This window comes from Papaver somniferum, unplaced genomic scaffold (genome assembly GCF_003573695.1).
Source record: "Papaver somniferum cultivar HN1 unplaced genomic scaffold, ASM357369v1 unplaced-scaffold_80, whole genome shotgun sequence".
Lineage (NCBI taxonomy): Eukaryota > Viridiplantae > Streptophyta > Magnoliopsida > Ranunculales > Papaveraceae > Papaver > Papaver somniferum.
The window spans coordinates 746,655-770,615 of NW_020650971.1; the positions used below are offsets into that span (position 1 = coordinate 746,655).

A 23,961-nucleotide genomic window follows, 5' to 3' on the forward strand; every position below is an offset into this window, starting at 1 on the left:
CCTGCGTTGATCAACTTTTGAATCATTATCTTGAGATTCTTGCATTTATCTGTTTGGTGACCATTGAAACAGTGATATTCACAGTATTCTCTCGACTTTTCTGATCTTGGGGGCTGCTTTCCCTTGGACCATGGCCAATCGAGGTTTTCCCGACCCTTGATTTCCTTCAGGATGCGTGAATAGCTGGTATTTAGCTTCGTGTAGACCTGGTCTTCGAATTTTCGGTCACCCCTTCGTAGATCATCTCTTCGTTCTCTTCTGTCCTCGCTGGGTCGTTCATCTGAGTTGCCTCTTTTGGACCCGCTAGCTTGTTCTACAAAATTCGTGCGTGAGGGACGCAGAGTATGATCTTTGGGATTCTCTCGTTGGATCTCCTCTAACCTTGCATGTTTTTCTATGATTACTCTAAGATCTCCTTCGGTAGCAGGGATGGTGTCGTGGATCCCGATAAATAGGGGACTCATCCTGTCCATCCCCCATAGTTGATGCTAACTAATGGATCCACGTTTCTGATGGCTTGACATATCTTATGCCATCTATCAGTGTATTCTCTGATTGTTTCCTTGTACTTAACTGCCAGCGAGAAGAGCTTATCCATTCCGGTGTTGACGACCTTATTATACATGTAGGTTGCCAAGAATTTCTCGGTGAGCTGGTCGTAAGAATCAATGAAACTCGGTGGTAAATTGTCAAACCAAGACAACGCTGACCCTTTTAGACTCGAGGGAAAGTATCTGCAAAGTATGGCGTCATCATAATCCCATCGTGCCATCATTCGGTTATAATACCGAATATGGGATGCGGGATCACTGGATCCATCGTAACACTCGAAGGCCGGAACTGGAAACTTCTGTGGAATGAGAGCTTTGGCCAAGCGTTATGTCAGCGGGGTGGTACTTGCTTCTTTCATCACTTGCTCCAATATTCCGCCTCCTTGACTAGTTTTCAACTGCTTGATTTCTGCCATCATTTTGGCACGAAGATTCTCCATTGCCCGCTGATGCTCCTCGGGGAAGGGGGATCGTCCTGGCCTCGGGGTGTCACTATCGAAGTAGTCTGAGTTATCCGGATTATAGTCTGGGTCGGATCTTTGACTTCCTCTCGCATCCCTTCGGTTCAGAGGTTCTGGGTTGGCTTCGTTGGCAACTATCATCCTTCAATCTTGGTTCGGTATTGGTGCCATCGAGTTAGCTTCGTCGTGCTGGTTTTCCACCTCTGCACTGTTGGTGATTCTTTCTTTGAGATGTTGGTTCTCCTGTGCCAGCAGGGCTACAACATATGCGTACACTCTTTGATTCTTTCTCAGTTCCTCTAGTCCTGCCATCATATGAGCAGAGTGATTTGATCCTTGATTCGGCGTTCCCACCTGAATTTGACCTCCGACATCTACCGTAGGTCTTTGTCGACAATTTGTATCAGTGGCTCTGGTGGGTCCATCTGCGGATTTTGAAGTTCCGCTGGTTGCTGCGTGGGCTGAATGGCTATTAGGAGGGGTTGATTAGATTGAAGTGGTAGATTTTGTTCGTTGGTGAGTGGTATCCCGTAAGTAGGTTGTTGTATCACAGACTCTGCCATCCCTTCACGCTGTTCTTTCGGTCGGGTGGAAGTTGTCACTTTTGAGATTCCTACTCTGGATGCTCCGGCTTTAGAGGCTCCGGCTTTGGCAGCAACGGCCTTTAGTGCTTCCGCTGCAATTGCGATGGCATCTAAAGGCATCGTGATTTCATCTCCGCTTTGATTCTTATCCGCTGCTTTAAGATTTTCTCCCTTTTGTTTACTTCTAGTCATGACTGGGGTAGTCCTTGGCGTGTCTTTTGATGAAGCCTTCGTTTTTCCTGCATCTTTATTTTTCTCCATATCTGTTATCCTCTGCAAAAGGTAGAGGGCATGCAAAGAAAATGGGATCCACAGGGGTTCATTAGCAGAGTTATGGAAGTCAGGCCCCGAGGTTTAGAAAAGATTATCCGGCTATTGTTCCCCTTTTCAGAGGTATCGGATCTCTTGGTTACCCCAGGCCTATTTTATAAGTTTAATGACAAGCAACACAGTTTGAAAGAAGGCGCAGGTTTGATAAGGAAATCGCTGACGAAGATGCACATTGACAACAATTTGGAAATGATTCCAAAGGCGCAGAACCACTAACAAGTGTGTGGATCTATTCATAGGTTTTCATTTTCGAGGATAAAAGCTTGAAAACGATTTTGAAGATGTAGCTCTACTGAGAAAACATGGATATATCAAAGGTTTTGTTTTTCAAAGATAAAAGCTTGAAAACGATTTCAAAGACGTAGGTCTACCAAGAAAGGTATGCATTTGTCCATAATTTTTGTTTTTCAAAGATACAAAATTTTAAAATACTTGCAAAGACATGGATCTACTAAAAAATATATGGATAGATCCACATCGTCTGTTTTTCGAAGGTACAAAACTTGAAAGCACTTGCAAAGACGTAGATCTACTAATAAATGCATGAGTATGGCAAGGTAATGGATGCTGAAGCTGAAAAACGTTCTAAGCACCGTTATTTTCAGAGAGCGGTGCTCGGAACAAACAGGGTGCGTATAAATCACAGGGTAAGATAAATCTTTTATCGGGACAAAAGTCCATGTTTCTAGCGCCATATTGTGAACACATAAATCACGATAAATCCACGTGTTCACAAACAATGTTCGCATACACTCTATATCATAAATTATGCGCTGTATGCGTAAGGGGAGGTGATTATATCGATTCATAGACTCAGATCCTTCGGGATCGTCATTGTCTAGTCGTATATTATCACTTATAATGCTCATATAATAGAGTAAATAGAGATAGAAGTATAAATGTAAAGTGCATGATGTAAAACGTTGAATGTAAAGTGCTGAAATGTAAATAAGACAAAGATTTACGTGGTTCAGCACTAAGGCCTACATCCACGGGATTGGTGTTTCACTATGTATTGAGTGGTTACAAAGATAGTCGAATGACTTTAAACTGTACATAGGTCAGCGGAAATAAGGAATTTACTTACTCTTCCTATTTCTCTCTCCTACGTTATCCTCTAATTGCTATGGATTGGTCGACCCCTCCTCTCTTAGTGGAGAGGGGTATTTATAGGGTTACAAAGTGGGGTCCACTTCTGAAGGCCGTTATAATCTTATCGTCTTGTGCTTTGTGTCAATATCGCAAATATCTTCGTCTTCTACGATGCCCCCAGCGTTCCATGCTTGATGACGAAGAGTTGTCATCGTGTCTTCCATAGGTTGGTCGACACGTATACAGCTCAGGGCGTTTAATGCGGGTGGTTGGATCGTCTGTACGCGCCAGACAGACGTCCTCTACTCCTGTCATATCTGTGTCAGTCGGATTAATCCCAACCGCTGATCTTTGGATCTTCCTTGAGATGGGATAAAGTAAGTCTTTGGATGTTGTTCAGTGCTTTGCAATGGCATTATATTTCGGTACTCCTCGATTTTTCTCCATTGGATCTGTTGGATGAGGGCCTTGCCCTGAGGAGACACGTCTCTTGGATGTATGCGCGTGGCATCACACCTTGATGTCCCGGATTGTATGTCTTCCTCGTGTTTCTCCATAGACACATGGTGGATGATGAAATATGTACACACAACTTAAGAATATCCCGGCCTACTGTCTGGTGTCTAGATCCCATAGTGGTATTCAATGACTTACGAGGAATATCCATATCCTCGAATATTAGAGAAGGCGAGTGCGATGACGCAAGAACACTTTTTTTTACTTTTTCTTGTTCGTTGAACTTCAATTATACATGACTTTGTTCCCAGCTACAATACGAGGGTACATATTCTTCTGTTAACGAGTCTGAATTGAATGACATTGCAGTCACATAATGCAAGATCCACGAGTCGAAGCAGATAGCCGCAAATATTCACATTCATAGAACCAGATTCATATTTACAGATAACTTCGCCCCAAATTTCGACTGAAATTCTTTCTGACTCGGCATTAGCCTATTCTTTGCGGTTGAAGCTATTATGTTTTGGGTTGTTTTCTGTAATTTTTTCCTCCCTTTTTATATTTTAAGCTCATGTAGCCTTTTGGTTGTCGGGTTTTTGTAGGCTTCTGTTGTTAAGCTTCTTGTAAGCCTCTTGGCTGTTGAGTTGTTGTATTCTTTCATTCTTTCAATCTATTTCACTTCTTTGCCGAACAAAAGAAGAAAAAAAACATGCAAAACTGTTCTTGGGATGGAAATGAAAAATTTATTAATAATCTCTGCGTCAAGTTTAAATGATCCCTACTCCCTGGTGCCTAGATCCATAATGTTCTCTAGTGAGGAGACATCCGCACAAAATCTATGATTGGATTTAATAGCCATGTGCCTGACACTGTCCATGTCTATCTAATTTTAGAGAAGGCCAGCGGGATGACGCAGCAACATTGATTTCAATATGAGTGTGTGTTTTCTTTTGTTAACGAATCTGAATAGTTTTTCTCTTTTTGCTTTTGTAATAGTAAATCTTTCCTTTATTCCCGTAACAAGTAAATGGAGTAATTTAAGCCTTTACAGATAACTTTAGAATGAGATTGCAACTACATTACATGCTTGATGCACGAGTTCAAAGCAGATAGCAGCAAATATTGACATTCATAGAACCAAATGGTGCATCAAGTCCAGCATTCACTACATATCAGACACGTAATGTAAAATTAATCAGTAAGTTCGGTTCGTAGTCATTTAACTCCAATTTAACATTAGAGTTGTTACTTTATTAATTAAGTTGTTGTATGTGATTTTTCTTTTTTTTTTTCTTTCTTTTTTGATTCTGATTACTTATATGAACCAAAATTGAGGAGCAATCGTTGAAGATGTGGATGAGTGAAGGTTGCATTCAGAATCGAAATAAGGATGATGTATGCTTGCTCAATTTTGTGCTGGGTGCAAAAACAAACCACTTTATCATTAAAAAACATGTCTTAGAGATTGCTGATTTTCATGTTTAATTTTTTCTTTGTTTTATTATTTTTCACTTCAATTATGTTAATTATGGCAAAATAAAATGATGTTAAGGTAATAACAATTTATGCACCACTATCTGACTTATAATCTTTATTATGTGAAATGTGAATTATTACCGAGGGGAGCCGTGAGCTAATTACTTCTACACACTGCCTGTGAACCATTAGAAAAAAAGTACATACCACATGGCAAGAAAATGCATTCAAATAGTTGCAGTTCACATATCTCTTGAATTGTATATTTTCAATCACCTCCATCATCTCAGCTTCGGAATTGGTATCTCAAACGAGTTTTTCAGTAGAAAAAGTAACCAGTGGGTAAATTATATTGTGCATAATAACTAAATAATAAAAAACAATTCATGGAACCAATTTATAAGAACATAAATATGCAAAACAGTTCTTTCGATGGAAATGCAAAACTTATTAATCTTTGTTTCATTTCCTGTTAGGTTATCATATCGTATGGCATGAATTTGTATTAATACATCACCTCTGCATCAAGTTTGAATTTCCCGGCCTACTCTCTGGTGTCTAGACGCGCCACAATGGTATTTGACGACTTAGGAGGAGATCCATATCCACACAACGTCTGTAATCGGCTTTAATAGCCATGTGCATGACACTGGTCATGTCTAGCGAATATTAGAGAAGACGAGTGGGATGATGCAACAACACCGATTTTTACTTTTTCTTTGAACTTCAATTATACACATGACTTTGTTCTCAGCTACAATACGAGGGTACATTTTCTTCTGTCAACGAATCTGAATTTCAATGACATTGCAGTCACATAATGCTAGATGCACGAGACGAAGCAGATAGCAGCAAATATTCACATTCATAGAACCATATTCATATTTACAGATAACTTCGACTGAAACATTTTGAAGTCATGTATAAAGTTGAAACCAGAATTGCAAAATTTTGTATATATGAATGAAGTATTAAAATGTGAGACAACTTTGCTTGCTCTAATCCTGTGTATGACTATTTATCTATTTCGTGACCTGTTCGACTTTCCTTTGATTTCATAAGTGTAAAGAGCTCGACGAAACTCTGGATCATTCATAAAAAAAACGATCCCATTCATGTTTCTCTTCAGTCTTGAACAAATTGTACTTCCATGTGTTTGTCTCCAGGTAAGGAGGCTCATCAGGATTTCGCCCTTCTCTTAAATCAATTCTCGTTTTCTCCACCCTCTCAAGTACTCCCTCAATGGCTATATCGAATGCATCTTCAACTGTCTCTAATTTAGACCTTGGGTCTGCATATATCACCCTTGGTATCAACTTAATGACCTCTTCCTTCATCCGGCGAACTTGATCTCTTGAGTAACGTTGTAGAACCGATTCTATGTTTACCTTCCCGTCTCTTACTTGGTCTTCTGGTATGTAAACTGAATACTTCTTATAGTCTCGCGGTAAGAACCATGTGTACTGAGTGTATGCAGACCCTGGATGGAAAAATACTGGTATACACCCAGCCAGTACTGCATCAAAAGAGGACCTTCGAGTTGGCGAATCTCCTGGAGGCTCTAGACAGAAAACTGAGTTTTGAAACACTTTCATCACTTTACTTGGTTGGTCGCAGGATTTCTTGTTTTCTTTGTTGCAGTCTAGTAACTTGCATTTCTTTGATGCCAGGCACTGGTCAATGAGCTGATTCCGAATCAATTTAGTGCTGTTTCTTGGTGCGCCCACAAACGAAAACAAGAAACGCTTTCTTTGTCTCCTCATCCTGCTTTGCCACTGAAAAACCTCACTATCCGATGAAGGATGGAAGTAAGTCGGATACGGTACTCCAAAATCATTCCGATGCCACGGGCTAGCTTCGATTGTTAAGGTCGACATGTTCCTAACTTCAGGTAAAACCATCAGTTTATTACCCCAATCTTCATCTTTTTCTGTTAACCTTCTGAAATCCCATGTAATCCGACCAGCCACCATGAAATGATCTCTCCCTCCTAAAACCTTCCATTCGGGTTTCGAAGTGAGCCATTTCACTAAAGCAAGACTAGAAGCATCTCGGGTCGGCACATCAGTATCCCACAGATAACGAGCAACTTCAAAACCTGCATAAAACGGCACAAACACCGCAGAAGCTATCGAAGAATCGGTTGTCAAACACTTGTACTGCTTCATCCTGTTATGAAATATGACTTCCAACATGAATTGATTCGTAGAAAACCAACCCTTTGTCGAAAAAACACCCTGGGAATTCCCAATTCTTGGACCAAGTCCGGCATTCACCATATATTGACACATTTCGATCCACTTATTAAGCGTTCGACATTCCTTGATCAGATCTTCATTGAATTCAGGCGGCAAATCATGCACATATATGTACTTACCAGAACACGAAGGATCGGGTCCAGAATCGGCCTCAATTTCCTTTACCAAATCCGTCAGATCATCCGTTTCATTCCCATTTTTCGCAATTGGATCTTCATTTCTGGGTTCATCGATTTCAACTGGTTCATCTACGCTATTGTTATCTACGGTGGATTCATCAGTGTCGGTGACATTCTCAACCGGATTAATCGATTGGGGATAAGTAATCCCGTATACGTAATCAGCCATTACAGATTGAACCTTGTTCTTACTACTAATAAAAGCTTCAGAATTGAAATAAAACAAAACGAACCATAAACCAAATGAAACGAAAATAACAAACCAGGATTGAGGCCGACACGTTCCATTTGATTTCTCCATCTCCGGCCCTTTTCTCCTCCCTGAGAAAATTCCTTGTAATTTCTCCTTGATCAAAGATCCATGGAAGTTCTATCTCTGTCTATATGTACAGCAAGAAAGAACAGACATTTTCTTGATTTTAATGGAGAAAAGACAACTAATATGAATTCTGTTTCTTTTCCTGTTTTGTTTTGGTAAGAAAATGAATGCATCAAGATTCCTGAAAACAATGAGATCTTGGAGAGGTATTATGGAAGAATCTTCTTAATTGTAGCAACAAATTCATATGGTAATGTCACAAAATAAAATCCAGAATTTAGTGTCAGGAAAATGTATTGACCAACCAGTAAAGATATGGCATGTGGGGGGCTGCATATGAATATATTATTACTGTGGGTATGCGTGTGATATTAAATGGAGTGCGTATTCGGAATGGTTTTTATTAGTATCCAATTTAGACTAATGACTATCCTTCTTTATGCTGTGATTGCCATATTTTGTGGAATAAAGCGACAAAAAAGAAGAAGAAAAAGATAAAGGAGATATTTTTAGTTTTTTTGCATTTGATTGGGCCGGAATTGGGGCCATGGTTGGTCACATTGTTTGTACTTTGGCCCTTCATTTTCAATGTGTATAATAAAAGTAGGGGAGGTTATTATGGAATGATGATGCACCAACCAACCAAGGACCTTATTGCTTTATATAGCCATCACCGACCACACTTGAGCATTGATGCTAACAGTGTATGAGAGCTAGCACTGTGGAGAGGGTTATTCCTTCCTATCCCTCTCCATTCCTCGAAACCCAAAAAAACCGTTTATTATGGTCTCCCAAATTTTGTATAGGGAAGGGATGGTTGATGTATTCCTACAGGGCTGATCAGATCTGATCACCCTTGTAGGGAAGGGAAATCATATGGGTACTCAGTATCGGTATTATTTTACGCTTTACGCGTACTGAGTACTCGTATTTTCTTTCTGGTTTTAAAACTTTTACCTTAAAATTTCTCTTTTTCATTCTTTTTTTTACTAAAACTCGTTTTTTTATCTATTAGATATATTTCTTTTTACTCTAAAATATTTTTTTACCTAGATAAATAATTTCCCATGAAAAAACGAAAAAAAAATACGCGTACTGAGTACCCGTTTGGCACTATTCATACAGGTATTGAATACGCGCCTCATGTTGGGAAGGGATGAGAAGGCACCATAACAAGATTGTCTTTCATGTGCCATCCCTTCCCTACATTTGAGGGATAGGGAAGGGATGAGGCCAGCCATAATGCTAGCTCTAACAATTTATTTGGGGCGTACAAAATCCTTTTAAGAAGGAACACACGTTACCAATGGATTGGTAGAGTCCAAAGTAAGTTCTTAATTATCCTATATTGCCAATGTTACACACCCTTCAAACTTTGGTCATCCGAAACCCAACCTCTAATATCAACAGGCGTTTACAATCTAGTTTGGGTAACTAATATCACTATTCAAAATGCTCCGTTTATATGGAAGAGAGCAACATGACTTGTTAGTTTTTTCATTTTCATGAATATCCTATTTGCTCGCACGCAAATACTTCTAACAAATAAAAAACTGAACATAACAATATGTCAAGCTACATTAGATTCTTGTTAGAGCATCTCCAATAGAGTATCGGTTTTAAAGAATATAAATGCCACTTAGGGTTTTAAAACTCTTGAAAAAAAAAACTCTCTAGTAGTGGTTGTATAATCAAAATTTAATATAACGTGGAAGTTTGAATTTGGAGGAGAGTATGGGTTTTTGGGGACTCCCATCCATACCCACGTCATCAATTTGTTATTATTTTAATTATTTTTTAGGTTTTGTGAATTATTTTTCTATAAATAAGCGACAAGTATATCAAAATATATATGGATACAACTAGCACTGGAGATGCTTATCAAAACAAAATTTATATTTAGATTCTATTTATTGAATACCTTTTTTTAGGTCTCTACGTATGATAAATACTCGTACTCCATTGTAGATGTTCTTAGAGCATCTCAAATGGTGTCTCGGTATATATCCTATGTGGAAACCTAAAATTAGGTTTTTAATAAACATTATTTATAAATAGAATCCCATCTAAATAAGCATCTTCAATGGTAGATATATACTCCATCTGTTTCAGAAAGACCGTCCTCTATTCCATTTTGGTCTGTTTCAAAAATGTGTCCAGCTTCTGTTTATAGTCATATTTTTTCAATGAACTCTCTAACATACCATTAAGTTTTTTATATTCATAAATTCTATTCTAGTGGGACCCAATCTAGAATATTAATGAAATTTGTATAATTAACCTAATTAAGGAAAAGAAATATATCCTTAATACTTTTTGAAGACAATATAGGTATGGTTTCAAATTAAATTCTTTATTAAGGTTATACTCCTTAAGTATACAATCTTTATTTATATTGTTTCTATAAATCGATATGTTTTAGTTTCTTTTTTTTTTCCTATTTACATTCCCAATACAATTATTGATCGTTTTTATTACTAACTTATTTATTAAAATAAATTAGGCAAGTAATTAAGGGTAGGAATGTAAACTACTATAACCTCCTTAATATCTTGACAAAGTCAAACCGGACTGTTTTTTTTGAAATAGAGGGAGTATATTTTAATACAAGTGTCATTTAGTTATAGGTTACTTAATCTAAAATGTGGGCCTAAATAATTTTGAACAAAAAAAAATATATGACGAAGGTATGGATTGGAGTATATAAATTTAGATACTCTCGTCGAAACTCAAACTGACAACTCATGCTATTTTTTTGCGATCCAACCACCATTGCAGAGAATTTTTTATCCTAGAGTATCTAAAATCCTAGGTGGCAGTAATTTTTTTAGAGATCCAGATTTCATCGTAGAAGCTCTTAGTCACAATTTAAATGTGAGAAATATGTTAAAGTTAAGTAAGGGTACTCATTGGAAAGTTGCAGTTTGACTCAAGTAATAGCTAATTTTGTGAACAGTTATGCTAGCACCATCGCGGTCCTCGCCATATTTTGTGGAATAAATTTTTTGTTTTTATACATTTGATATGACTGGGATTGGGCCTATGGTTGGTCACATTGTTTGCACATTGGCCTTCACTTTCAATGTTTGTTGTACTAAAGAGTAGATGAAATTGTTTACAATAATAATGCCGAGAACCTTATACTTGTAGCCATCAGTGACCACGCTTCAGAAACGTTTTTATATCGCAAATTGGCAATTTGTTAGTGTCTTTATCTAGTGAGGGTCCGAATAATTAAAACCAATGGTTAGAAGGAGTTCATGAGTCACAACTTGTACCGATGAATTTTTGTTTCCGAAAGAAAACTAGATTTACACATAATTAATCTGGACCATTTTATAAGAAGCTTGATCATTTATGCAAAACTTCTTATAAATTGAGCATCATGGATAGTATATGCATGTATTAGTTATTACCAAAGTTGGGTGACAAATGGTCGAGATTAATTCTTTAGGAATTCGACCAACACTTTTCTTTCTCTCTTTTAATTTACATCATATTACTCCGCCTATTTTCTTTGTCTCACCCGCTGTGAGTTGAATTTTTCTTAAAACACTAATCTTAACATTGATGTCATATAAAATCTGAAATTCTTCCATCTGCAAAACCAAAAGATGATAGAAACCATTGAAACCAATTTTTGCAGGAATGCATATATTATAACTCTTTAGTTTCCTCCCACATCGCAACCCTACAAACTTTCGCATCCAACATCGTTAACATTGAGGTGGCACCTCATCAGATTTATAAACGAGCATTTCCCACCTAACTTTGGTAACTAATATGTGCATATATTATCCACAATGCTGAATTTATATGTAAAATTATAACAACATGACTAGTTAGTTTTCTCATTATCATGAGTGCTGCATTTGTTAAAGCAAATACACTTCTTGTTAGTCACAGTCTAAGATATGATTTAAAAATGTTAAAGCACGATACTTATTGCTGCATTGTGGTAATTTGAATCAAATAAAAGCTAATTTTATGTATGAGTTGGTTTCCTTTATCAAGTAGTCGGCTTATTAGCTGACCATCACTAGCCATTTGTAGTACTAGAGCGCAGTAAATTCGGTCATGCCGGCAAAATTTATGATACAACACACCAGCAAAAATTTTGAGCATGACAAGGGAAACCAAGGTAGCCAGGTAGAAGCATCCAAATATGTCTAAAAAACAATTGGATTCAAACTTCCTTGTGTTTTTAGAAAACCAAATGATAAAATGTCGCATTGGTTAGCAAGAAAAGAAAGCACAACGTAAAATAATATCTGGCTTTCCTTTTGCACAGTTCCAGCTGGTTGTCACTTTGAGTTGCTAGATAATATGAGAGGTCTTCGGACCTCCAAGGAGATGACTCAATTAAGATAAATTTTTGCATCCATACATTGAGAGTAATCTTTTAGTTTCCTCCATCATCTCAAACCTTTAAATTTATTTATCTGACTCGTAGTGATACTTTTGATCTATATTAACGGGGCATTTGCGATCTATCTTGGGTAACTAATTCTTACATTCATCAAAATGCTCAATTTACATGAAAGAGAACAAGTGTTGTTAAAAAAAAAATCATGTTCATGAAGTCTCCATTTGCTAACATGCAATATTGTTAAACGCTCTGAAAAATAAAAACATTTAACATAACAACATATTTACCTATTTCATTTTCTTATTAGGCGCAACAGAAATGTAACGTGTTATTTATATTGGCATGTTGCCTCCCTCCTCTGTCTATCTCACTCATCCTTCTTCTTTAACGAGGATCGCCAACATCTTTTCTCTGCCAAATCCGGTCTGTTTCGCGCCGGATTAGAATTGATTTCTTTATTATATTTTTCTTTCTTATGGTGGTTTTATTTTTTTCCAGAGATTTATCTTCGTTTTAATGACGATTCTTGGTTATTGGGTTGAATTATCAGATCAACAGTGATGCTCGCGAACAGCGAAATCTCACCTTTGTGATTTCCGGCAACGCAATCCTTATCGGAGTCTCTATCATTAATTTTTCCTGTGACGATCTTCATAGGTCACTTTCTTTTAGGAAGAAATTTGCATCATTAGATACAAGACATTTACAAATCACCCGTATTTTTTATTGATATACCAAAGCCAGAAACCAACAATACAAGTACCTAAGGGTGCACACGGTACGGTTCGGCTCGGTTCTCGCCGAGGCCGAGTACCTGTACCTCCCAGAGGTCGGTTCCCAGATTTTGGATCGGTACCGTGTACCTCGGTTCCGGTACCATTCGGTACATGTACGGTTTCGGTATGGGACCGGTACCGGTCGGTACTTTTCCAGCAGCGACATCATTGTCATTAAAACTCTGGATTTAATCAAACCTGCACCACCTAAAACTCCATTACTCAAACATGTAACACTTCATCAGTTCATCACCATTTCACTCCAAAGATACCCAAGCCATCACCTTCATCAACTTACAACTCCACCTGTAGCTTCAGCTTAACTATTTTATCCCACTATCTCCATTTCTGCATCACTAACAACATCATCCCAACACTAGTTTATTCCATTAATCTAAACCTCACTGCAACTCTAAGAAATTACAGCTCCATTCACATAATCTGCACCACCATCCCTGGAACTAAAGTTCAGCTGCATGCTCAACTCCTCTTCTTCCCGAACTACAACTCAGCTCAACAATTTCATTACCTCCAGCAATCCAATAAATCACTAAACCTAATGCAATTCAACTTTTCAAACACTTAACCAATTCAATCATCTCCAACTCTGACAACTAGAGCCAGTTATACCAAACAACTATCTTAACTATAACTCACAGATTCACATACATTCATATACACTCAAGATAATCAATAATCTACCAATTGAAACGAAAATACTAAACTTAATCGAAAAAGGAATCTTACCCAAGCGTTAGAATCCTCTGAAAATCTGAATTTCCAATTCAAGTTTATAACATGCATTCAAACTCTTCAATTCGACCAAACCCAGTCTCTAATAATCCATGTAGAACCTTAAATTCAACTTCTAAATCTCATTTGAGTTCCTCTTGTGAAACCCTAACTCTTCAACCTAACATCAACAGCTTCTGTACATCAATTTAAACAACAACCCATTGATTCTGCGTGCAACAGATACTCGATATCGTTAACAATTCTTCTCAAACCCTTATCTCAAGTTGGGGAAGAACACATGAACCCTAACCCTTCAATTTCTCAAATCAAACTCCCGAATAAGAAACACTAATCTTCATCCTCAAATATGCCTTGATCTCTGCTCAACCCTCACGATCTCATAATTTAATTTCATCTGTCAACTTTCAGAATCGCCAGAGGCGAAGAACAGAAGAAGAAAGAAAGGGAAGTAGGAAACTGAAACCCTAACCGGCTAACCCTTAGTTTATATATCCCCTTTAATCTAACGGCTAATACTGATCCTTATCCCCCAAATCTAACGGTTTATATAATTCGGGACTTTCGGTCCGGTACGGCACGGTACTTGTATTGGACCGTGTACCTGTACCTCCCAGACCTCGGTTCCTATTTTTGGGACCGATACCTGTACCTTGTACCTCGGTTCGGTCCAAAACCAGGTACGGTTCCACCGGTTCCGGTTCGGTCCGTCGGTCCGGCTCGGTTCCTGTGCACCCTTACAAGTACCCTATTACAAAGCTTTGCAGTGGGGATTGAACCCTAACTTCCTCCTTACTGGAGTTTATGGGAAAACCATTGAGCTAGAGGTGTAAATTGAGTTGTGCCAGCACGAGCACAGTCCAGTCCAGCCCAGCATGTGATTTATCCCAGCACGGCACAACACATTAATTTCGTGGGCTGTGCTGGGTTAGCCTAATCGGCACAGTAACACAGCACAGCATGCGACACGGATAAACACGTGTCCCAGCACAGCACAACATGTTAGGAAAGCACGTCATAGCATGCACAAGTACACCATATAACAAGGCATAATACATCACATTTTGTGTATATTTCTCAAAAGAGTCACTATTCTAGCTAGTTTTTGACATTTTATACTGACTTATTTTTATAACCACACATATAATACCTAAATATTTGGAAAATATATTTCAATATCGTTGTTATAATGTGTCGGCGTTACCTATATTTGAATAGAACATTAATACACGTGACAATAATCCAATTCTATATGTGATGGGTTATTTCTTCTTATTGAATAAACTTGTTAATTTTACTTGAAATAATTTATAAAATAATTTTAAATGATATGTTTTCTATTTAGATTCTCGTGATAATGTCCGACTTAATGTATAACATTAAGTGATTTCAAATTGTTTATAACACGTGCGCCAGCACGGCACAGCACGTTTATTCGTGTGTTGTGTCCGTGGGTTTTGTTGTGCTTAGCTTTTGACTAGTAAAGCACAACACGGCACAACATGTTTAAATCGTTGGCACAGCACAGCACATGGCACGTGAAGCACGTGACTTCATGTGTGTCGGACTATGCCGGGCCGGCACGTTTTACACCTCTACATTGAGCTATATAAGTTTGGACCCAATTCACTTATTTTTTAGAGCACATGTTTTTAAAGAATCGAGACAGTCACAGTGTAGTTGGAAACTTGGAATATAATTCGAAGAGTGGTTATTATTCCTCTGATTTAGAGGGGTCTTAACATTCGTATGTACCAAGTTTCTTATATGGTTGAATTAATGGGTTTTTCAATAAATAATTGACTTTAATTTATGATGATAAGGTATAATCTTTCAATTTCCTCCCACGTCTCAACCCTTCAAACCTTCGCATGCAACATCAATTAACTCATAGAAATACATCCGATATACAAAGGGATTTGCGATCTAGATTTGGCAAACTAATCAACGCATTCATAATGCTCAATTTATCCATGTAATAGAACATGAGTACTGGTGATAGCTGCAGTTTTTTCAATCTCATGAATGTGCCATTTGTTAGTACGCAATTACTGCGAACAAACATGTCACTCGAAATAACACCATATTCAGCTATATTACTGTCTTGTTAGGCAGAATTGTAATGTGATGAAAAGGGTTGAAGTGGGGTACTTTCTGGCAATTCGGATAGGTTTCTTTCCGTGGAAGGAAACTCAAATGTCCTAAGATTACTATTTTGTGTAGGCTACATTCGTTTCTATAAATGGGTACTATCGTCTTTTCATTTTAACCTAAAAATAAGCCAAATTGAAAATGCAAAAGTAGCTCTTTTATAAGAATTGGTAGTATTAACGATTGTGCCTTCTTTTTTCGGAAAATGAGTTATTTGTCCAAAAAAATTTAAAGCATGGTTTAAATGGACGAGTAAAAAATTAGTATGGATGAAATGAACACCAAAAAAATAGCAAGGATGAAACTGGATTCATCCTGACTCAGGGACGGAGCCAGGATTTTCAAACAAGGGGGGCGAAGTTAAATATTTTTACACGAACCATTAAAAAAATTTGTAAAACCAAAGATATTTAACTTGATAATTATCAAAATATTACACGATGTTCTTTTAAATCTCGAAAATCATCAATAATGGAATGAATGCTAAACTTCTTAGCAATTTCTTTTTCGATATACACAACCAAAGAGTCTCCAAAGAATTCATCACTCATTTCACTACGAAGTCTAGTTTTGATAATCTTCATTGCTGAAAAAAACCTCTCTGTTGTTGCAGTAGAAACTGGTAGGGTAAGCACAAGTTCTATCACTCTATGTATAAGAGAATATGTATTTGATTTTCCATTCATCATCAACTATTCACACAAACTATATACATTCCTCAAATTCTTGAACTCTTCAGAAGAGACAACACTACGCTCATAATGGCGAAGTTGTATCTTCAAGTGTAATTTCTCTTGTTCCGTGAAATCCTTTGGATAAAACTTATCGACCAATCTGCAAATATCATCAACTCTAAATGACTTTTGCCCTTCACGAGGATCCAAAGCTGAACTAAGGATAAGTAATTCCATCGTTTCTTCGTTGAACCTGCTATTCAGTTCTGATAACTGAGCATCTATAGCAGCATTAAAGATATCCACACAATAGTGTTCCATAATCGTAAAAGTACTCGAATGATGACGAGCTCCTAATCCTCTTATTAATAGAACATAATTAGAATTGAAATTAGGAACATCTATATTTCTAGTAGCACAAAATGCACGTACCTCACTGATTAAGTCATCTGGACCATCATCTCTCAAATTTTGAAGCAATGCTTTTGTTGATGAAACAAGTTCCATAGCATTTACAATGACCTGAGATTGGTATTGCAAAGCCTGGGAGAGTAAGTCGGTGATCTCCATGGTTTTCTTCATGAGATGCAGGATGAACACAAACTCAAAAGTAGTCATGTTTTCATAAGCCCCATACGCTAGTGATCGCTGTGAAGCTTTAGTACCATCTTGAATAACGTTATGCAAAACTTGACAAGTTGAACTGAACATATCAATCAAGCTAGAAACTGATCTAAAATGAGAACATCACCGAGTATCCGCAGGCCTCTGTAAATTTCCTATCTGATTTCAACCGCTTCCTGTCTCAACTTCATCGATAGATATCATATATTCAATATTAGCAGCTTGATCAATCATTAATTCATCCTTGCGCTTACAAGAAGCACCAACAATATTAATAATCATATTTAGTTTGATGAAAAATTGATCAACCGGTATAAATTCCTTTGCTGCAGCTACCAATGCCAATTGTAATCTATGTGCTAAACAATGAATATAATAAGCATACGGACAATCTTTCATAATCAGAGCTTTCAAACCATGCCGCTCACCTCTATTATTACTTGCTCCATCATATCCTTGTCCTCGAATATTTTGAACATCTAGACCATGTTCAGTTAAAACTGAATATATCTCTTGTTTTAAGGTCAATGCGGTTGTATCTGAAACATGAACAAGTCCAAAAAATCGCTCTTGTATCAACCCTTTCTTGTCAACGAACCTAAGCACTATTTCCATTTGCTCTTTTTTGGATTCATCACTAGCTTCATCAACGATAATAAAAAAATTTCTATCACCGATCTCTTCACGAATTTCTTTTTTGACCTTTGTCGCAATGACATGTAGAATCTCTTTCTGAATCTGCGGAGAAGTGTAAGTAGCCTTTTTTGGAGCTTTATCTAATACAGCTTCAACATCTTTATTATAAGAAGCTAATATATCAATCATTTCAAGAAAACTACCACGGTTCAATGATCCTTGACTTTCATCTCGACCTTTTAATGCATAACCTTTAAATGTAATCCAGAGAACTGCATCAATCGAGGTTTTGAGTCTCAACCTATTTTCAGCAATTTGTTGTGAAGTATAACTCTCAACTACTCTTTCTATATGTTGAGAAGGATTCTTCAAGTCCTCTAATGCAATCACTTCGTCCCCATGAATTTTGTTGCATCTATTTTAAGAATGTGCATCTATCTCCATCATTAACTTTCTTACAGTTTCTGAAACCATTTATAGTAAAATCATTCTTTGACGGTTTAGTAAATAGATATCAAGGTAGATAAAACGTCGCGTCCTTGCGAGGAGAGTATTCTAACCATGATGAAAATAAACTAAACCATGAATATAAGAAAGGACGTTGGTTACCAAGTTCTCCGGATAGCGGGTATGTTGAAAGCTTAGGTTGATATGGACCGGCTGAAATATATTCTCGTCTAACTTCTTCTCGTTGGTTAACATTATATTCCCATATTTGAGGACGTAATCCTGGATCACGTTGAAAACCCAAACCGCTGATAGTATTGATAATTGTACTGATAATTCTTCTTGTATAATTTGGCTCTTGGTTGTGAGAAATTGGAATCTCGGTACATGGAACCTCAGTACATGGAATCTCAATACTTCTTGTCGGAGAGTTTATTGCTTCGTCGTTAGCATTTGGAACCCCAGTACTTCCGGTTGTAAATGGTGAGCATGCAGTTTCGGAATCATTGGTAGATTTCTAAAAAAAAATGAAACAGTGTAGTACCCTTTCTCTTTAACTACAAAACAATAAAGGTTCCGTATTACATCAACATATATAGTGGATCAAATGTATTTATACAAAAAGGCGGATTTTTGGGGGATCATTGTTTTTTTGGGGGAACCTGGTTTTATTTTGGGTAAAAACATTAGAAGTAAACCTAGGTCACCCCATATCTAGATATTTATTTAATACTACCGCCATATTTAATTTTAGGTTATGATTAGTGAAATAATTAGTGAAATAATTTTGTTAAAAATAATTAGTGAGATTAAATTAAAAGATGGTTTTTTTATTAGATGAGTAGAATTATTGAGAGAGTAAAGTTAGAGAAGATGAAGGAGAAACACATGGAAAATAAAAAAAAAATCCAATTCACTAAGTTTGAGTATTCAAGTGATGAAAACTCATTTGATTCTTCATCTCCATCCTCTCCTAAAATATTTGTTAATCTTCAAAATGATCCGGATTTGAGTTATTTCTTAGATGGTGATTGTATTCTTCCTGAAAATCAAACTCAAGATGAAAATGATGGATTTTATCAACCACAACTAGAGGAAGAGTATTTGGGTGTCCAGGTATGCTCCAAACTTAGATAATGTATGTTGAATTGGTAAAAACTTCCCCAAAAATGTAAACTTTTGAACCGTATTTTGAACAGTTTGGTTACATTATATGAAGAAAATGTAACCGAACTTTTCTGAAGGTGTAGTTTAAGTAACCGAACTCATTTGAAGGTGTAGTTCGGTTGCTTGATTCAAACACGCAGGTTACCGAACTCCATATTAATGGAAGTTCTGACTTGCAGCGTTATGTTCGGTTGGTTCGCAACTAACCGAAGTTTACGTACAAATAAAGTTTAACTAAGTGTATAAAGTTCGGTTGGTTCGCAAACTGCATGTACCAACTATCAAACCGAACTAAGTTTAATAAGTTCGGTTGTTTCGCAAACTTGAACCTAACAGCATAACCAACCGAACTTAACAAACAAAAAAAATCTGAGTTCCAGTGTCTATTTCGGTTATCCACATAAAATATAAAATAACCGAACACAGAGTTCGGTTGTTGCGATAAAATTTACATGTTACCGAACTATGTTCCTTTTATTTTTTCGGTTGCTTGGCAACTTGCTTAACCAGCCGAACGGGGAGTTCGGTTTTCCCGATAAAATTATTATGTAACCGAACTTATTTGTGATTGCATTGATGTTGTTACATTTCTTGTAGATGGAATCCCAACCTATACCAATGCATGATCATCCTTCTCCGATTGGTATTTTGTTCGAAGATACACCTCATCACTATGCTAATGAGTTAGTATTTTACTTACCTATTGATGCGAAGAATTGGGATAGAGAACATGCTAAGAGAGACAATTGCGTCCTAGTTTTGAATGGAAAAGAAAGCCAAACTCGTTTTGAAATGGTTTGTGAGAGAAGTGGAGATCCCGATGTTAGTCACAAGATGAAGCGTTATGAGTATAAAGGAAAGACGACGAGGAAGAACACAACATGCTCAAAGAAATTAAATGCCCGTTCAAGCTATTATTTAGCAAGAGCAAATTAACGACGAAATGGTTTCTAGCTATGGATAAGGTGGTAGGTCGTCATAACCACCCTCGTCCGGAAGATCTTGAAGGACATGTAATGGTCGCAAGGCTCACTCCTCAAGAAATGGAAAAAACTGCTAAGTATAGGAAAATGAGTATTCCACCTACCGTTATGCTTCGCTTATTAAAGGAAGATAACCCGGATAACGTATCAGGTTTGCAAACCATTTACAATGCAATTGAGACAATTAAAAGGAATGAATGGAAGGATAGACAAGGAATGCAACAACTGTTTTTTTGGCTCAAGAGAAAGGCTACGCGGTTCAAAAGAAGGTAGGTCCGGGAGAAGAAATAACCCATCTCTTCATTTACCATCCGAAGAGTGTTCAATTGGCTCAATCCTTCCATGAAGTTCTTATAATGGATTGCACTTACAAGAAAAAAAAATACGAGATGCCATTGTTGAATATTATTGGTCGTACATCGACGAAGTCACCGTTTACCATTGCTTTTTGTTTTCTAAAGGATGAGCAAGAACCAAGTTACACTTGGGCGTTACAACAAGTGAAGGCGATCTACCGAGATGATGAGATCCCCGGGGTTATCGTGACGGACAACAAAGTAGCATTGATGAATACAATAGAGAAATTATTCCCATTAGCATGCTTTGTACATTTCATATATGGTGCAATGTGATGAATAGGTGCAAGCCTCAACTTTGTCCACCTAAGAGCATAGTATTGGAAGAGATTAGTAAGCTACCGGAATATAAACAAGCGGATACAAAAGAGGCGTTCGATAAACAATACACCATCAATCATGCTAAATGGGTTTCCTTCTTCGGGGAATGGGAGGCATTGAATTGGTCTCTCACCGAAGAAGAGTATTATATTAATCTTGCTGAATTTAGATAACATTAGTCTAGTCCCGAATATCCGGAGGATATAATAACATATGTGGTGGAGCAATGGTTGGAACCGCACAAAGAGCGCTTTGTTTATGCTTTTACCAACAACTATAAACACTTTGGGAATCAAGCGACAAGTTTGGTAGAATCGGCTCACCACCGGTTGAAGAAAATCTCTTTGGATGTGTCGATAATTTTGTGGTTGTGTTAAACGCAATGGAGAGTTACTTTAACCGCGATATTGAGAGAATTAAAGAGAAGTTCCAAAAAAGCCGCATCATGAAGTACAAAAAGACTGTAGACAAAGGTGGTAACATCAAGAAAGTGGCGGACCTTCGATTTTTCAAGGGACTCCACTATAATGTTTCACATGCATGCATCAAGAGGTTAATGGTTGAGGTGAATTTGATTGACATATGGGGAACCAAGCCGGACGAGGTGTGTGTTTGCAGCATGATGAAGTCCATGGGACTCCCTTGTCGCCACATGATAGCTAAGTACGAACATGGTATAATCCCTTTAAGCGATATTGATCCACATTGGCAACAATTAAGTTTTTTTCCCTCCTCCAAAGGGCGATGTCTGTGAAGAGTTTGGTGAAAATGAAATGGAAGAGTTTTTATCGAAATATACCGGAACATGAACAAACTCGAAAGGCAAATCTTTTGGGATGACATGCAGCCTATCATTTTTCCGCACACTTCGGAGATTGTGCAAGAACTGAATAAAGGCAAGGGAAAAGGTACGCCAAAAACCAAAGAAACAAAAAAACAAGTTAGAGAATATGCAAAGGTGTTGGCTAAAAAGGCAAGTGAAATGACCTCTTTTACTAGAGATCCTTGTGGGCATGAGCATACCGCGGCGAAGTACCAAGAATATTCGAAGAAAAGAGGAAGGAATATTATTCAAAAGGGCGAGTCAAGTGAAAGGGATATGAAGAAAAAAGGACCGATGTTACGCTCTCAACCTACTCCGTCGGAACCAAGTCAAGTGAAGCTAAAGGCTCCAATTGATGATACACCACCTCTTGTTGATAAAAGGTACTTTGAAGAGATACCTCCTTACATTAGATATTACGTCATATCCATCAATGATGTCCCTCCGGATGGTAATTGTGGTTTCCACGTTGTCAAGCAACAACTAGGGCCTTTCACTCAAGGTGCCAAACTATATGATGATAATGAAATCACTTATATTCGTCAAAGGATGAAGATGAAGCTAAAGGAAAAACGGGAATTTTACAAGAGAATGTTGTCCGATGGGGATGATAGCCTCAACATGCAATTCCTTAGGTATCAAATCCGTCTCCACGGGGGCAATCCAACTACAAGGGATCATTGGATGGGCATGCCGATATGTGGGCACTTAATTGCCGACGCATTCAACTGTGTGGTTCACTATTTCTCAAAAGGTGCTAGTTTCACATACACTCCCAAAACAACCATATATGTCGAGCAACTTAGGCGTAGGAGAGTGGTGATTGCGTTGGTTAATAACAACCATTTTGTAGGCCTACGGTTAGAAGACAATTTTCCATTTCCTCCGATATGCGCATACTCTTATTGGAATGGATTTAACCCCGAAACGATGTTGGGTTGGTGCATTATGTATGAACATAACATGGAGATGTGGAAAGCTTATGAGGAATCGAACAAAACTATACACTGACATGAAATTTCCCTTGGGGATGATTAGATGTAACCTTGGATAGAATATATGTATGCTTTTGAACATCATCATATGAATGAAAGATTATGTTTTTTGGTATTTGGTCTTATTTTTGTGTTATTTGCTCATATTTTGTTGTTTTTCGCAATGCATTTTATAGAGTTCGGTTACACTGAAAATTTGGGAGTAAACCGCAGAGTTCAGTTACAGTGTAAGGTTCGGTTACCTGGTATTATTTTGCAGGTAACCGAACTAACAAGAAATACCATAGGTTTTTTAGCTCCTCAGTTTGGTTACCTTATATTATTTCGCAGGTAACCGAACAACTGAGTTCGGTTACCTGCGAAATAATACAAGATAATCGAACCTTCAACTGTAACTTCTGAAGTTTTTGTGTTGTTGAGTTCGGTTAATTGACTAAATCTGCGAAAGAACCGAACTTGTTGTTTATCAAGTTCGGTTGTTTACGAAATTTAGTCAAATAACCGAACTTCCTAATAATTTCTTAAAAATTTGAATTTAACGAAACACATATGAGTCAAATAGCCAAACTAATCCCTGAAAACACAAATTAAAAACCAAATTATGAAATTCATTTACCAATTCGCATAACTAAATGTTGGAAGCAAACATAAGGAAACAAACTACCAAATCCGCAAAACATAAGTCTTCCAAACATAAGGAAACAAACTACCAAATCCGCAATAAAAAAGTCTTCAAAACATAAGAAAACAAAGTACCAAATCCACAATAAGTTTTCTAAACATAAGAAACCAAAGTACTAATTGTTGTAATCACTCATTTATCACGACCACTACGAGAAACTTTTCTACTCTTGCGTTTAGGAGCTTTAGGTCGTCCTTCGTCACTAGGAGTGTCATCTCCACTGCTTTGTTATTGAACCATCCGACTTGTACCTTCCCATTCTCGGCGACTCCTCTTCGACAGCATGGCATGGCTTGGATCAACCTGGCTTGTATCGACAAGGTTGGGATTAAAAACACTAGTTATTTAGTTGTAGAGGTCTGTTTGTTCTCGAGTGTCCATCGGCTCCCCACTCCGGATTTTTGCCATCAATTTCTTCAACAATTTAGCACTTGCCTTCACCTTTTCTCATCAAAAACATAAGTAACTATTATTTTTCAATACTTTTTAACATTT

General features: G+C 37.4%; 2 protein-coding genes across 2 annotated transcripts; both read right to left on the reverse strand.

Moving 5' to 3' along the window:
• Positions 1-5,799: 5,799 nt before the first annotated feature.
• On the reverse strand, positions 5,800-8,018 carry LOC113345062 (xyloglucan galactosyltransferase KATAMARI1 homolog). Its single transcript, XM_026588924.1, has one exon. It carries the CDS (start codon positions 7,689-7,691, stop codon positions 6,042-6,044), a length of 1,650 nt encoding a protein of 549 aa, XP_026444709.1. The 5' UTR covers positions 7,692-8,018; the 3' UTR covers positions 5,800-6,041.
• An 8,432-nt stretch (positions 8,019-16,450) lies between these two features.
• LOC113344893 lies at positions 16,451-17,143 on the reverse strand. The gene has a single exon (XM_026588782.1). The coding sequence runs from the start codon at positions 17,141-17,143 to the stop codon at positions 16,451-16,453; it is 693 nt and encodes a 230-aa protein (XP_026444567.1).
• Between the last annotated feature and the right edge of the window lie 6,818 nt (positions 17,144-23,961).

Excerpts from the sequence above, each read along its gene's own strand:
- LOC113345062 (XM_026588924.1), bottom strand. The coding sequence starts at position 7,691 with ATGGAGAAATCAAATGGAACGTGTCGGCCTCAATCCTGGTTTGTTATT.
- LOC113344893 (XM_026588782.1), bottom strand. The coding sequence starts at position 17,143 with ATGTTCAGTTCAACTTGTCAAGTTTTGCATAACGTTATTCAAGATGGT.